Source organism: Nyctibius grandis, chromosome 27 (assembly GCF_013368605.1).
Source record: "Nyctibius grandis isolate bNycGra1 chromosome 27, bNycGra1.pri, whole genome shotgun sequence".
NCBI lineage: Eukaryota > Metazoa > Chordata > Aves > Nyctibiiformes > Nyctibiidae > Nyctibius > Nyctibius grandis.
In genome coordinates, this window is record NC_090684.1 from 2309855 (window position 1) to 2323298 (window position 13444).

A 13444-nucleotide genomic window follows, 5' to 3' on the forward strand; every position below is an offset into this window, starting at 1 on the left:
CTGCCCCTTGTGACGATGGCAGAGAGGGTGACAGGCTGGGGGGGCAGGAGGCTCGGCGATGAGAAAGGGGCCGCTCCATGGGTGCCTGGGAAAGGGCTCGGCGCGGCAACAGGAGGCAGCACGAAGCCAGTGCTCATCTGGCCAGGAGGCAGCACAGAGCCAGTGCTCATCTGGCCAGGAGGCAGCACAGAGCCAGTGCTCATCTGGCCCCGCTTCTGCGCAGCCCTACCAGCGGGTACCTGTGCCCTGGGCGGGCCAAGCCAGCCCTCGCTCTCAGCTCAGGACATCCCTGCAGAGCAGCCAGCTGACTGCAGCTGGGAACACAATGGTGGCAAGGAGGGGGAGATGCTGGGGGAAGCAATGGGAAGCCCCTTCCTCCCAGCTGCTCCATCCTTGTCAAGATTCAGGTACCAAAGATGGGGAGAGTAAAAGGGGTTCTGTAGGCAGAGGCGAGGGCAAACGGGGGAGGGCTGCTCTGGTTTTTGTGCTTCAGGTGCAGACTCTCCAGTGCCAGGCTGGGTCATGCCCCCGACTCGTAACATGGCTGCAAAGTGTCTCCCCAAGAAACAGGGGGTGCAGAGCAAAGGTACATTTTCAGAAATACCTGCCTGGGCCGAACGCCACGATCCACAGCCCAGCTTTGGGGATGCCGCGCTCTGCTCACAAAACCTCCCCGTGCCCGGCTCAGCCCCTGCGGGCAGCACACGATCTCGTGCTCCGGGCAGTGCCCAGGGTAGCTCCTCACTACAGCACCTGCGCAGAGGGTGGCAGCTCACGTCTGATGGGGGCAACATGAAAACAAGAGGGGGAAAAAAGGCCGCAGGTCCATCAACAGCAGCTGCTAGGGACTGTGGTTGTGGGGATGGGCAGGGGAGAGCCTGCGGCCAAGGGCGCTTCAGCATCGTCCTGCTTGAGTCAGTAATTCTGCGGTGGGTCAGGTGGGAGCGTGTTGCCATCTCCTTTCTCAGTGCTTTGATCTCCATGGTGACGAGGGGAACACGAGATCCAGGTTTAAAATATACTCTGCCTCCTGTTCTTCCCTCGGGCTGAGGAAGAGAGAGAGAGATGGGTCAGAGGGGTCAGACGGCGAGCGGCACTTTGCAGAGATGCCCAGCCCTGTGGTGCCCTGCATTAGGAGGTTAAGGAGGAGGGAGCTGTGCCTCAGGGCACCTAGATGTGACTTTGGTACCACGGCAGGTGACAAGCGAGGATGCCCCAGGGGTAACCTGTGGACTAAAGCAGGGAGCAGGAACCAGGTTTGGCTTTTTCCTACGCTGGACCCACTGGGAGTAACCTCAGTGCCAGCGCCGTCCATGGCACCACCTGGGAGAGGGCAGTGTGATTTTCCCCAGTCGTACCTGACTGCTGAAAGGCTGAGCCTCGGTAGCCAGGGTCCTTTTGAAGCTGGATTTCTTTCAGGGAGAAGATGGAGACATCTAGGCAGAGCGGGCAGAGAGAGAGGGGTCAGTCCAGCTGGCTGAGCTGGCAGCGGTCTGCAAACCCGGAGCCTGGAGGGATGGCAGTGCCCAAGGGCAGCACTGCACCGCATCAGAGCTTTTCTCTCATGCTCACTCCTACTCTACACTGTCCTGCCCAAAACTGTTTCTTGCTCTGGCAGCCCCCAAGCTCCCACTCCACCCTGTGCAGAAGCACCCATTTCCTCTGAGTGAGCAAAGACAAGAGGCATCCCGAAGGCTGCAAACCACGGCCCTTGGGTGGCACAGCAGCTCCCTGCTCCACACCCCCCAGGCAAGGGGACAGCGTGCACTTACTGTCAGGCAGGAGATGCACCCGCTCGCCCAGGCTCTTGAAGTACGGGTGCCGCAGGGCTGCCTCCGCTGAGATCCGGCCTTTGGCTTCGTACTGCACAAAGCCCCAGAGAAAGGCAATTACACGCAGTCTGCACGTGCGAGACGGCATTCGGGGGGCACAGAGGCCCCATCCAGGTGTGTGCTCATTTGTGCACCTACGCACATGGAGGTGCCCAAGCAATTCCAAATGCTGCGTGGGTGACTGTGTCCAAACGCTGCACACCATGGGGGTGTGCAGGCAACTACCAGTGCCATTTGCATGTGCACGGGGGACAGCACACACTATGTGACCAGAGGGGTGCACCATCCATGTCGTACCTTATGGATCATCAGGTTTGTGTCCTCTCACTTGTGTGTGAGAGGACACAGGGGGAAGGATGGTTCACCGTCCTTAACGGGAGGTGGTTTGGGATAACATCTACAACGCCATAGCTGTAGGGTCATGGCTAATTCTGCAGGCACAGCTCCTCCCCTGCCTGGCTCCAAAATCAGGGTGGGGGCAGGCAGAGTACCTTCACTTCAGCAAATCCCTTTGCCATCCACCTGGACTGCTCTACCACTCACCAGAAGGAGGTTCATCAGCAAGTCAATGCCTTCTGAGTCCAGCCTGAGAGAGGGAGGAAATAAAAAATGGAGCATTATTGCACCCAGGAGACACTGCAATCATCACTGCAAGGGACAAGTGGCAGCTGGGACCTCCAGTGCACAGCTGCATTCAGAAACTGCCAGCACCACAAGGACGAAATGAAACTGGTCTCCCCCGGCTCCCGTTTATGACCAGTGCGAGCCCACCATGCCTCATGTGTCCCTGCTCAAGGAAGTACCTTGGGGCGTGATTTATTAACGGCTGGGCTCGGTACTGCGTGAAATTGTAAGCCTTGAACTCCTCGTTGGATGTTATCCCAGGCCAGGTGTCTTCTGTTGGGGTTCCTGGGAGAGGGAGAGAGGGAAACCCGTCATGCTCATTTGGTGCAGAGAGAAGAGCCTCATGCGTGCGAGTGCCAGTGTCCTGCCCAGGGGAGAGGGCACGAATCTCCCCAGCACGCTGGGGCTCGCCTGTGTGTCCCACAGACCCCCTCGCCCTCACACCTCTGCTGCCTGCAAGCCTGGAGGGGGGCTGCGGGCAGCCCCTGCCCACGCCTGCCCACGCCACTGCCAGGCTTTGCCAGCGGGTTCCCTCCAGGCTCCCGGGGCTGCGCCTCGTCACCGCTCCTGCAGTCAGCCACTGCCCTCGCGTGGGCATCTGGGAGACAGCAGAAGACTCACCCAGCAGCCTGAAGATCAAATGCAGCTCTTCTTTCACCGTGGAGCCAGGGAACATGGGCCGCCCGGTGACCATCTCGTAGTGGATGCACCCAACACCCCTAGAGCAGCAGCAGAAGCTCTGGGATTAGTGAGGGAGAAGCCCTGTGGATGCCCCACCACCCCTTGGCCAGGGCTGAGGTTCCTGGAGAGGGAAACGAGCTCCAGGAGCTGTGTCCCTTCTCTGCTATGGGTAACCATTCACCCCTGATGTGGACAGTGGGCTCCAAAGATCCTGAGCCCCAGGGGACAGGGAAAAGAGCATGGCCTGGGGGAGAGCCCACCACCCTCTGGCGCAGCTCACCACATGTCGATGGGAGTGGAATATTCGGTAGATCCCAGCAGGACGTCGGGGGGCCGGTACCACAGCGTGACCACTTCATTGGAATATGTTTTCGTAGGGACTGACTTGGCTCTGGCTAGTCCTGAGGACGAAGGGGATGGGCATCAAGGAGCTGCACATTCTTGCAATGCTGCATCTTCCCCAGAGTCCACCTACCGAAGTCGGCCAGCTTGAGCTCTCCTCTCTCGTTGATGAGCAGGTTCTGGGGTTTGAGGTCTCGGTGCAGGATCTTTCTCCCGTGACAGTAAGCCAGACCACGCAACAGCTGGAACATGAAGATCTGTGGGGAGGAGAAGGGGTTTGCATTTAGCTTGGGGTCACGGGCACCAAAAATGAGTCTGTCTCAAGGGCTCTCAAACTCATGGCCAGGAAAGACCCCTTGAAGCTGGCCTGGAGTGAGATGCACTGTAGAGAAGTGTTCAGGCTCATCGCCAGCAATCTAGAAAAGGGGCTGAACAAAGTCTGGGTGCACAGTAATTTTATTCAGGGTGGCAGTGACTTGAGAAAAGCTGGTGGAGCATCAGTGCAGGCTGAAAAAGGTCAGAGAAGAGTAAGAAGGCTGAACTGAAGAGAGAAGGGGTATCCAGCCTCACCCAGCCCTGCAACACCCTGGACTGCCCTTACCTTCTGCTGTCTTACCTTCACGTTGTGAACACTCATCAGGTTCCCACAGTTATCGAGGTACTGTTTGAGGTCGTTGTCCTACAACGGGAAGCCTGTGTCAGCCCCTCCTTCCCTCAGCCCCCATCACCCACCTGCAGAAAGGCCGCCGTGCCCCCGTTCCCACAGAAAGCCCCCCCAGACCCACCAGGTACTCGAAGACGAGGGTGAGGGAACGCTCCGTGTGAATGATGTCATGCAGGGTCACGATGTTGGCATGTTTCAGGTTCTTCAGCAGCGACACTGCAAGGAGAGGAGAGTCGGGTTGGGGCAGCAGGACCTGGACACCGCGCGGCATCACGACAGTGGGACTGCAGGTATAAACATCCACCTGCACCACCCACCCCAAATCCACCTGTGACCCGGCATTGCTCATGAGGGCTGCGCTGGGGAAAAGCCCCTCCTGCCCTCACCTTCCCGTATGGCTGTGCAAGGTGCCCCTTCCTCATGCTCCAGGCGGATTTCCTTCAGGGCAACGAGATTTTCCGTCAGCTTGCTGCGCCCCTTGAAGACAGTGGCGTAAGTGCCCTGGGTGGGGAGAGAGGACATAGAAGCCATGCAGACCATTTACCAGGGTGGCACAACGCTGATATACTCCATAATATTTGCAGGAAGGATAATGTGAAGCTAAAGGGCCAAGTCTGAAGTCCACAGAAGGACCTGGTCTAAAAATTGCTAGATATTGAAGGAACGTGGCTACAGTCTGCCCTTTGCACTTCAAACTGCCCTTCTAACTTAAATTAAATCCTTACAGGGGTTTCACAGTCTACTCACCTCTCCGAGTTTATCCAGTTTAACATAAGTTTCCAGCTTCCCGAACCCGATATCTGACTGTAAGAGAGAAAGAAAAACATCACTGGGGGAGATCTCATCCAGGATAGCTTCACCCCCATGAGGGAAGGTCAAGGTTGCTGGACAGGAACAGCTCTGGGGGCAGATCAGTCAAGGCAGGTGTTTGCAGGCAGCAGCCCAGCTGATCTAAGTACATGAAGTCCATTCCTTTCCTGGAGAAGCTGTGCAGGTGACCCGGCCATCAATCACAAAACCTTCACAACCCACTGGCTGCTGAAGCTAAATGGATGGCACCTGCACCCCGTGCCCGCTGCCACCCCTGTGACTCCCGTCTCCTCTCACCCACTGCCCCGACACAACACCAGCAGCGGCCAAGGCCAACAGGAGCTGTGGTTTGCAAAGAGACGATGCCCTTTCTATTGGAGAAGCCTCGGGGGATCCTGCTGCCGATGCCCAGCCCTTTTCTTCGGTGCTTTCCTACGTCCTGGTCTTTGTGGTGACTCCATTTCTGTGTGCTGTTCAAATCAAGCGTGAAAGGGACATTTTCCCATTTGGAACAGTAACTCTTTAACGTATTGCTGAGACCTGCTCTCGTGTACCCAGTGAAAGAAGGGCAACCACTGCAAGGCCACAGATTTGGGTGTCCCTCCTAGCAGACCCCTGAAACTGCAGTTTTCTATGGGGACAGAGACACCTCCGAAGGGGACGGTTCCCAGCATAACAGGGCCCAAGGGCAAATCATTGCTCCTTAAGCTTAATAAACCAGTGTCATTCTCCCACAAAATATGTTTGCATCGGTGTGGTCCCAGGCCAGCAGCCAGCTCTGACTCCAGCCCAGCTAGAGGACCCCCAACCCAGCAGCGCTGCCCCCTCTCCTGAGCCGAGGGCTCATGCCATGCTGCTCGCCATCAGCAGATGGAGCTGGATGGACAGCTGTCAATCAGCCGGCAGAGACATGGGCTGCGCAGGGAAAGGGTCCCCTGGGGGAGGCACTGCAGGAGCCCCCTGCACTGTGCCCAGGGCTCTGCCCGGAGAATCAGCAGCCTCAGGTCTGGGGTGCTCCTGCAGCCTCCCCTGCTCACCAGATCTGCCCCGCTGGCAAATCCCAGGGGAACATAGTGGTTTTTACTCTGTTTTGGCTTCCCCAAACCCTCTGCATACCCTGGGAACAGGCGTGTCCTGAGCAGGGAAATGAGGTGGCTGCAGTCTGAGGTGCTGTACGCTCCCCAGAGCCCTACTGCGAGTTTTGCAGGAGCATGCCTTATTCATGGAGGGGACCATGAATATTAATGGCACATCGCTCTGGCTGTGTCTATTTTATTGATCAGACAGAACAGGCAGGTAAATGCAAGCTCCCCTTTTCTCCTCCCTCGCCCTGAACAGGCACGCCAGATCTGAAGGCGCCTGCTGAGACCTCGCTGTTGTATCTGAGCACTCCTGGGCAGCAGGACCCGTGCTTGCACGTTTGTAAGCAGGGCACCGGGTTTCTGCTCCTACATATGCTGATGCTCTGCAGTAAAGAAACTGAAACACCAACACTAATGCAAAGGCTAATTCATTATTTATCGGCATTTGCATTTCAACTAGCAGAGGCTCCAGCACTTGCTAAACCGCAGGAGGCTTTCCACCTCCTCCCACCTGGAAGGAGCCAGGCCAAGGGGAAAGTGAGGTGTGTGCAGAGGTGAGGGAAGGAATGTGCAGGCCTGGGGATCTGCACGGCAGTTTGCAGATGTGCCTGTGTAGGAGTGACACGGGAAGAGATGTATGTGTGCGTGGTGAAGGGAAGGTGTGCTGCTGGGAGCGGGCAGAAAGGGATTTACATGGGCAGGGGGGTGTGTGTGTATCTCAGTGACACATGGGGAATAGGGAGCTTGCACCGCAGGGCATGACAGCAGGGGTGGGTGGCAATCAGCACATGCATCTGCTGGCTGGGGCTTGTGTGCATGAAGTGAGATGCTGTGCCTGGCACTGCTCTCTCTGCATGGTGAGACTTACGAGGGAAGCCCGTCGGGACATCCTGCTGAGGTGCTTGGGGAACTCCGGGCTCTCCGTCTGCAGCTTCTGCAAGAACTCGGGGGGCAGGCGGATGTCCATGGGCAGGGAGAGACGCTTGCTGACGTCCTGTGGAGAGGGCCAGAAGAGCGGGTGATGAATGCATCTGGTGAAAGGAGGACTGAACAGACATTGAAGGGGAAGTGCTCTCTAACCAGGGCTGGTATTAATGGCGAAGCAATGGGGGCAGCATCTGTGGGACCCTTAGTCAAAGGAAAAGGGAAGGTGTGTGTGCATGTATGCGCATGGGGACGTGCGCTGGGCTTTGCCAGGTACCCTCGGAGTCATGCTGAGTGCACCCAAGAGGACATCAAGGCTCGTGTCTGAGACTGCCAGGTCCCCACAAATCAAACACTGTCTCTTCCAGCCACCAGGCAGGTGACAACCGGAACTTGCCCCGTCCCTTCTGCCCTCTCCAGCCCGCCGCAGTACTTGCCTCCATGGAGAAGCGGCGCTGGTTGTTGTTGCGGTAGCGCACGGCCATTGGGGACTGGTCTTCCGCCTCGGAGGGGGAGATGGGGCTGGTGTCTGCTCGGAAGTCCCTGCCCAGGTGTCCCAGCTGCAGGTGCCCTTGAGCCAGGTCTGAGGACAAAGAGAAAGGAGAGCGAGCTGCTGGAGTGGCAGCAGAAGTGCCAACACCCAAGGCACTTGCTTTGGAGAAAAGAGAGTGAGAGCCGCCACCCTCCATGCATCCAGGCACCCTGCAGTGATTTTCCCTGAGCAGGGAGGAACATTGCAGTAGGAAAACTCCCCAGGGAGGACCTGTGATGTCCCAGGCTGAGCCACCAAGTCCTGCCCCTTGCCAAGCCCCTTCCCAGAGCTGCACAGACAATCCCCCACTATGCCTAACGCAGATTTCAGCACGCCGATCCCAGTGTGCTCAGGCAGCCAGCGATGATCTCATTGCTGAAGACTGGAGAGGGAGGGCTGGCTTTCACGGGGCAGTGAGCAGGGCTGGGACCTGGCTGCAGTTTGCTCATCTGATGGATGAGAGGTGGCAGGCAAGTGACCTGGGAAAAGATGTGGTTTCGTGCCATGGTCACTGGGGAACCAGGGGACCTGCGAGCTAAGGGATGCAGGGTGTCCTCCACAAAGAGCCTGCACCCAAGGGATGGGTTCAGCCCATGCCACTGGGCTTGGGAGCACCTGAAACACTGCCAGGAGTTGTTGGGCGGACAGGCAAGAAGGAGGCACAGAGTCACCCCTTCTCCCAGGACCGCTGTGGGACTCTGGTCCCTGTCCCTTTCTGGCCATCTGTCTGTGGAGGAACAGTTAGGAAACTTATCCAGAATTAACCACAGGTATAAAATTAACATGGATCAATTAAATTGAATCAAATCTTTTTAACTTGTTCACTTCCTAAGCAAATTATCTGAAAAAAAACAAAGGCCATTTAAAATCTGACTGAACGGAGTTCAACTAACCCACTTGAAATGATAGTTTGGGTGAATTTGTGCAGGTGAGGACAGGTGGGATGTGCCAGCCCCATCCATCCTGCGTCACCATGAGGTGCCCACAGCCCCTGGGGATACCCCGTCAAGGGCTGGGGTTGCCCCCGGGCTTGGAGGGCCTTGCTGGGTGCTTGCAGGAGGAGATGTGAAGCTGTAGGCATGCAAACGTGAGGGCCTGTTTGATTCTGCTCGGCATTTCATGTGGATTACCGTAAGCCCTGACACTCTGCAAATAATGAGGCTGCATGGGATATCAAAGCAAATTAAAATGAGACTGCAGACACGGCGGTTGCCTTTGACGCGCCTCCCGCCTTTTTTTATAAATATATTTAAACACTGTCTCTGCCAAAACAAGCTTTGATCTCCCAAGGAAAGGGGCCAGAACCCTTCACTCCTTGCCCGACTTATAACTTTTAATTACTTTGCTAAGCGTGAACTCTCCTCTCAAAGCTCCGTTACACTCACGAGGCAGGGCTGCACTCAGCTCTTGGATTATTCATTCTCCTTCCTCCCCCTCATCATCACTCCTTTGTGGCCTTGCACTCCAAAGGCCAGATTTGGCTCTGATTTATGCCACTGCAGACCGGGAGTTACGCAGGCTCCGCAGCCTGAGCACTGAGACCTTATTTGGCCTCAGAGGACAGACCAGGCAGGAGCTGTTTTGGGGCAAAGCCTTGGCATAGATATGAGCTATTGCTGGATGCCACCAGCTCTTATCAAGGCAAATGGGAGCTACCAAGACCTGAAACCTCTGAAAAGATGGAGTATGGAGAGGAATGTGTGAGGAAGCCCAGGAAAGAAGGAAAGAGTCCCTTAATGTGAGGCTGGAGCAGCCATGGAGAAGGCTCTTCATCTCCGAGGATGTGGAGAAGGTGCTGGCCTTTGTCAAGGGTATCAGATATTGCACAGAGCCCAGCCTGGGTTCTCCTTAATCCAGGGGCTTTCTTCCACCTCTGCCTCTGCAGCTGAGCAGCCACCGTGGCTGAGGAAAGGCTGTGCTGCCCATGGGAGGGATGCAGGGCAGGGTGGAAGGGCATGGGATGCCCCCAGGTAGGCTGTGAGCAGGTCAGGCTCTGAGCAACGGCACCCCGTTGCCTCTCCGCATGTCAGACTCCATCAAGGTGACATTGCCTGGGACAGGATGTGTCCAGCCTGGAAAGCTGTTTGCTTTTCCATTTGCCAGCTCTGCTTCTCTCAGGCCTCGTTTTATCAGCCTCTGTGGGTGAGGTCATGAGAACTACGGGATGGAGGGGACAGAGCTGGGGATTTCCCACCGCACCACCAACAGACGAGGCAGGTGTCTACCCACGAGAAAGCCGTGCCTCGTCCTGTTGCCAGACTCAGAGCAGCTCTGCACATGCCCTTGGCGTATCTCATGAGCAGGTCTCCTGGCCCCTGCATCACCCCCCACCCCAAGGACAGGTGGAGGCACTCACAGCCACCGACGTGTAGGATTTGCAGACCGCCGTGACCTGTGAATGCTGATAACCTGTGATTTCTGACGCTGGAGGGAAAATAAAAACTGCAAGCAATTCCCTGAGGAGCTGCGTGAGGTGATGAAAGGAAAAATGATGTGCTGATCTCTGCTGTGATTAGCACTCTTTTCTGGAGCGAGTGATCACAGTGCCTGAACTGTCATGGGTCATCCGCTCACACGGAGGAAGAGATCACGGCAGGCCAGGCAGCCTGCCACGCAGAGGGCAGGACGGCCCCAGGGGCACGTTCAGAGATCCTGGGGGAGGAAGGAGAAACCTGAAGCGAAGCTTTTCCCTGTTTCATGCGGAAGCAGCACAAGAATGAGTGCCACGGCTCTGGTCTCAGCTCTGCTACCAGTTTTCTGCATGACTGTAGCAAGGTCATTGTGCCTCTTTGCACCTTGATTTCTCCATCTGTAAAGGGAGGAGACCAACACCTCAGAGAGAACTGCTGCTTCCCTAACGTCAGAGCCCTCTCCAGACCAGGCAGCTCCTGCAAGGTCCAAACCTCATCACCAAACCCTGCAAAAGAGCCACTTGTATGTAAACCCCCTTCTCATCCCCTCCAGCACCACCAAAACAATCCCATCCCCTGACACGTCTGATGCATCACACCCCCACGCCATGCCCGAATGCCTCCTCACCCCGGGGCGCTGGGGCTCATGCTCCCCCAGCTCTGCCTCCCCTGGCACCAGTGCCTCCAGCTTCCCTGTGCCGAGCCCCCACCAAGTCCTCTTGGCACAAGAGTTTATTAACTGGCCTAAGAGATGCCTCAGAGAAATGTGGCTGTCAGGGCTCTCCATAAACAAGAGCCGCAGCCTGCAGGAGATGGAGATTAAGGGCACTGTGGAGGTGACTTCTCGGGGTTGTTTACAGTCCCCAAGGGAAACTTAATCAAGAGATCTCGGGCAGGAGGGAGCAGGCTCGGGGAGGAGGGTATGGCGTGGGCAGCATGTTTGGCCTGTGCTGTGTGGGAGAGGGCTCGGGTGCAAACTGGGAACCGTGTACCAGGGAGCGGGGGGCACCAGGGAGCCAGGACATGCCACATCCAGGCACGGAGGGGGCATCCCGTAGCAGCACAGGAGGAGCCGTACCCCACGGTGTGCTGCTGGCAGACCCTGAGCCCCTGATGCATTCCCGGGTCCAGGCAGAAGGATCTCCTAATCTCCACGTCACAGACTAGTACTGGTCCAGCCTCCACCCACAGGGTCGGGAACACCCTCGGTCCTGGCCCCAGGCTCAGCCTGCTCTGACTTTGCTCTTATGCTTTCCTGGCTACCTTAGGAGTGAGACCAACAGCCGGGGCGGGGGGGACAGGCAGATGCTGCACGCACTGGTTTGCCATTCAAGGGCAAAGGAAGAACCGTGACTGAAGCTTCATTAAAGCAGAAGAACGGGGAAATCGCCTTTCCGACAAATGCTTGGTTTGCACGGCAGAGATAACAAGCCCAGGCTCAGATGTCCCAGAGCAGAGGTCCCCCAAGGAAGGCAACAGCAGCAGCAGCTGTCAGTGCCCAGGACTGCCTTAGCCTTGCACCATTTTATCCCCACGGCTTCTGCACATCTAATTAAGGGCTCAAGTCTAATTATAGCCCTCGCTGCTTCCTAGGGTGTGAGGGGAGGTGTGTGCGGGAGGGAGCAGGGAAGGAGGCCGTGAAGGGATGCTGTTCAGGGCAGCCTGGGTGTCTGGAGGGACAAAGAAGAGCGTCAGGAGCTGAAGGAGTGAGGAAAGGCAGCTCTAAATTAGGTTACCGCACCTCTTCTTTCAAGCAGGTTAGCTGGCAGAGACACAACCCCTCCCTGCTGGGGCAGACGCAAGTGCCAGGCAATTACATCACGGCCTCAGCCCCTGCTTGCAGCAAAAGTTTCTAGCAATTGTGGCTGCAGGGTGAGGGGAAAAAGAGCTTGAACGTGACCTGAGTGGAGCTGAGGGCACCGACACATGAACGGGCTGGCCTGTGGCGAAGCGAGTGGGTTTGGTAGGAGGCAGCAGCACATGCATGACGTGATCGCCAGGAGTGGTTCAGCCTTGCACCCGCAGCAGCGAATTCACCCCTGGATGAATCAAGTCCAACTTTATCATGTTTCCAAACGCCTGCCTGTCAGTGGCTCTGCCTGCTTGCCCATGCACGGCTGCCTTGGCGTGATCTGCTCCCGATTTATGCCTCGAGCATTGCCTCTCCCTCGATATGCCCAGAGCAGAGCCAGCCCCAGCCTGCAGTGAGGCGGCTGCTCTGTTTGCAGAAGGGATGTGCCCCGTTGTGCTCATGGAGGTGTTAACCCTAAATCTCCTTGCTTCCTGGGACCTTGAAAACTACACCCCAGGAGAAGGCTGTGGGTCCAGGAGCAAAGGATGGTTCAGCGAGCCCCAGATGCTCCCCTGACCAAGCCTTTGGCTTGGTAGAAGTGTCAGCCTGCAGCCCAGGAGAGGGCTCAAACACCACCATCACTTCTGGGCAGGCAGGAGGAGATCCCACGCTTTCCCACTCTCTACCTTAACCACAGATGTGTCATTCCTCTCTGTTTTGTGCAAATACCTTTCCCTCCTGTAAGGCTTTCCTTATGCAAGTATATAAATCTCTCTTCAGGTCAGATTTAATGACAAGCTGTTATTAATCCTGCTGGATGGATGGGGAAAGGAACACAGACAAAGGGGCAGTAACTTTCCACACATCAACACACCCAGAGAAAGGCCGGGGGGCTGGAGTGGAGATGCTCACTGGCAGCGCTGACCCAGATGCTCCCGACCAGCTCCAGCACCACGGCAGGACCCGGGGGCTCCTTACCTTCATTCCTCCGGTTGTTGAGCTGGTTGAACTGCTCCGTGAACTCCGTCAGTGACTCCTCGATGGTCTCTGTCCGCGGAACCGAGAGTGAAAACCTCCGCTTGAAGTTTTTCATCTTGTTCATTTTACCTCGTGCTGCGAGGGATGGCAGAGCCCTGCGGGGAAGGGGAGAGAGCAGGCTGAGAGGGCTGGGTGAAGCGTGGGACGGCCCCCAGCCCCACAGCTCCTGCTGTTCAGGGCTGGCAGCCCCCCGACCCGAATTTCCCATGCTGGGGATCTGCAGGGGTCCCCGGGGACATCCTCTTCTGTGGGGCACTGCTGCTGTGTCAGAGCAAAAGAGAAGCCATGTGGTCACCAGGGGAATTGGGTTCCTCATGAACTTAAGAGCTGCCTGTGGTCAAGAGGTGCAGGGGGCTTTTTCTGAGCTAGTTATGAGAGATGAGCCCAGAGCAGGGCTGTGCACACTGAATCACGAGTACCAGCACAGGCTGCGTCTTACAGCACCCTTGGACACTCCAGGAATGCCTGGAACAGGGAAAAGCAGGGTAGAAATAGAAGGAAAGCAAGAAAGAGTAAACAGCGACAGAAAAGATTCAATACCACACTCATCCCTGTACAAGGAGGCACCTCTTCCCCGACAGCTTGGTCTCTGCTTTGCCCTTGCAAGAAAGACTTTCTGAGCCCGCAGCAAAATGCTGAGTGGAGCCAGTACTGGCTGGGGGGATCCCCAAGAGCCACAGCAAGGGGAGATGCTTCAAGCTCACAGCTTGCT

General features: G+C 56.7%; 1 protein-coding gene across 2 annotated transcripts; it reads right to left on the reverse strand.

Annotated features, from left to right (window-relative positions):
• Positions 1-1011: 1011 nt before the first annotated feature.
• CDK18 (cyclin dependent kinase 18) lies at positions 1012-12796 on the reverse strand. Of its 2 annotated transcripts, none has more exons than XM_068419185.1 (15): positions 12673-12796; positions 7397-7530; positions 6904-7029; positions 4891-4947; positions 4530-4644; positions 4265-4359; positions 4096-4158; positions 3613-3736; positions 3418-3538; positions 3078-3175; positions 2636-2741; positions 2376-2418; positions 1773-1863; positions 1359-1436; positions 1012-1046 (listed from the first exon to the last, which is right to left on the reverse strand). In XM_068419185.1, exons 1-15 carry the CDS (start codon positions 12794-12796, stop codon positions 1012-1014), a joined length of 1410 nt encoding a protein of 469 aa, XP_068275286.1. The 2 variants fall into 2 exon arrangements, with proteins under 2 accessions (XP_068275286.1, XP_068275285.1); XM_068419184.1 differs by having other exon boundaries at positions 6904-7106; positions 7381-7530.
• Between the last annotated feature and the right edge of the window lie 648 nt (positions 12797-13444).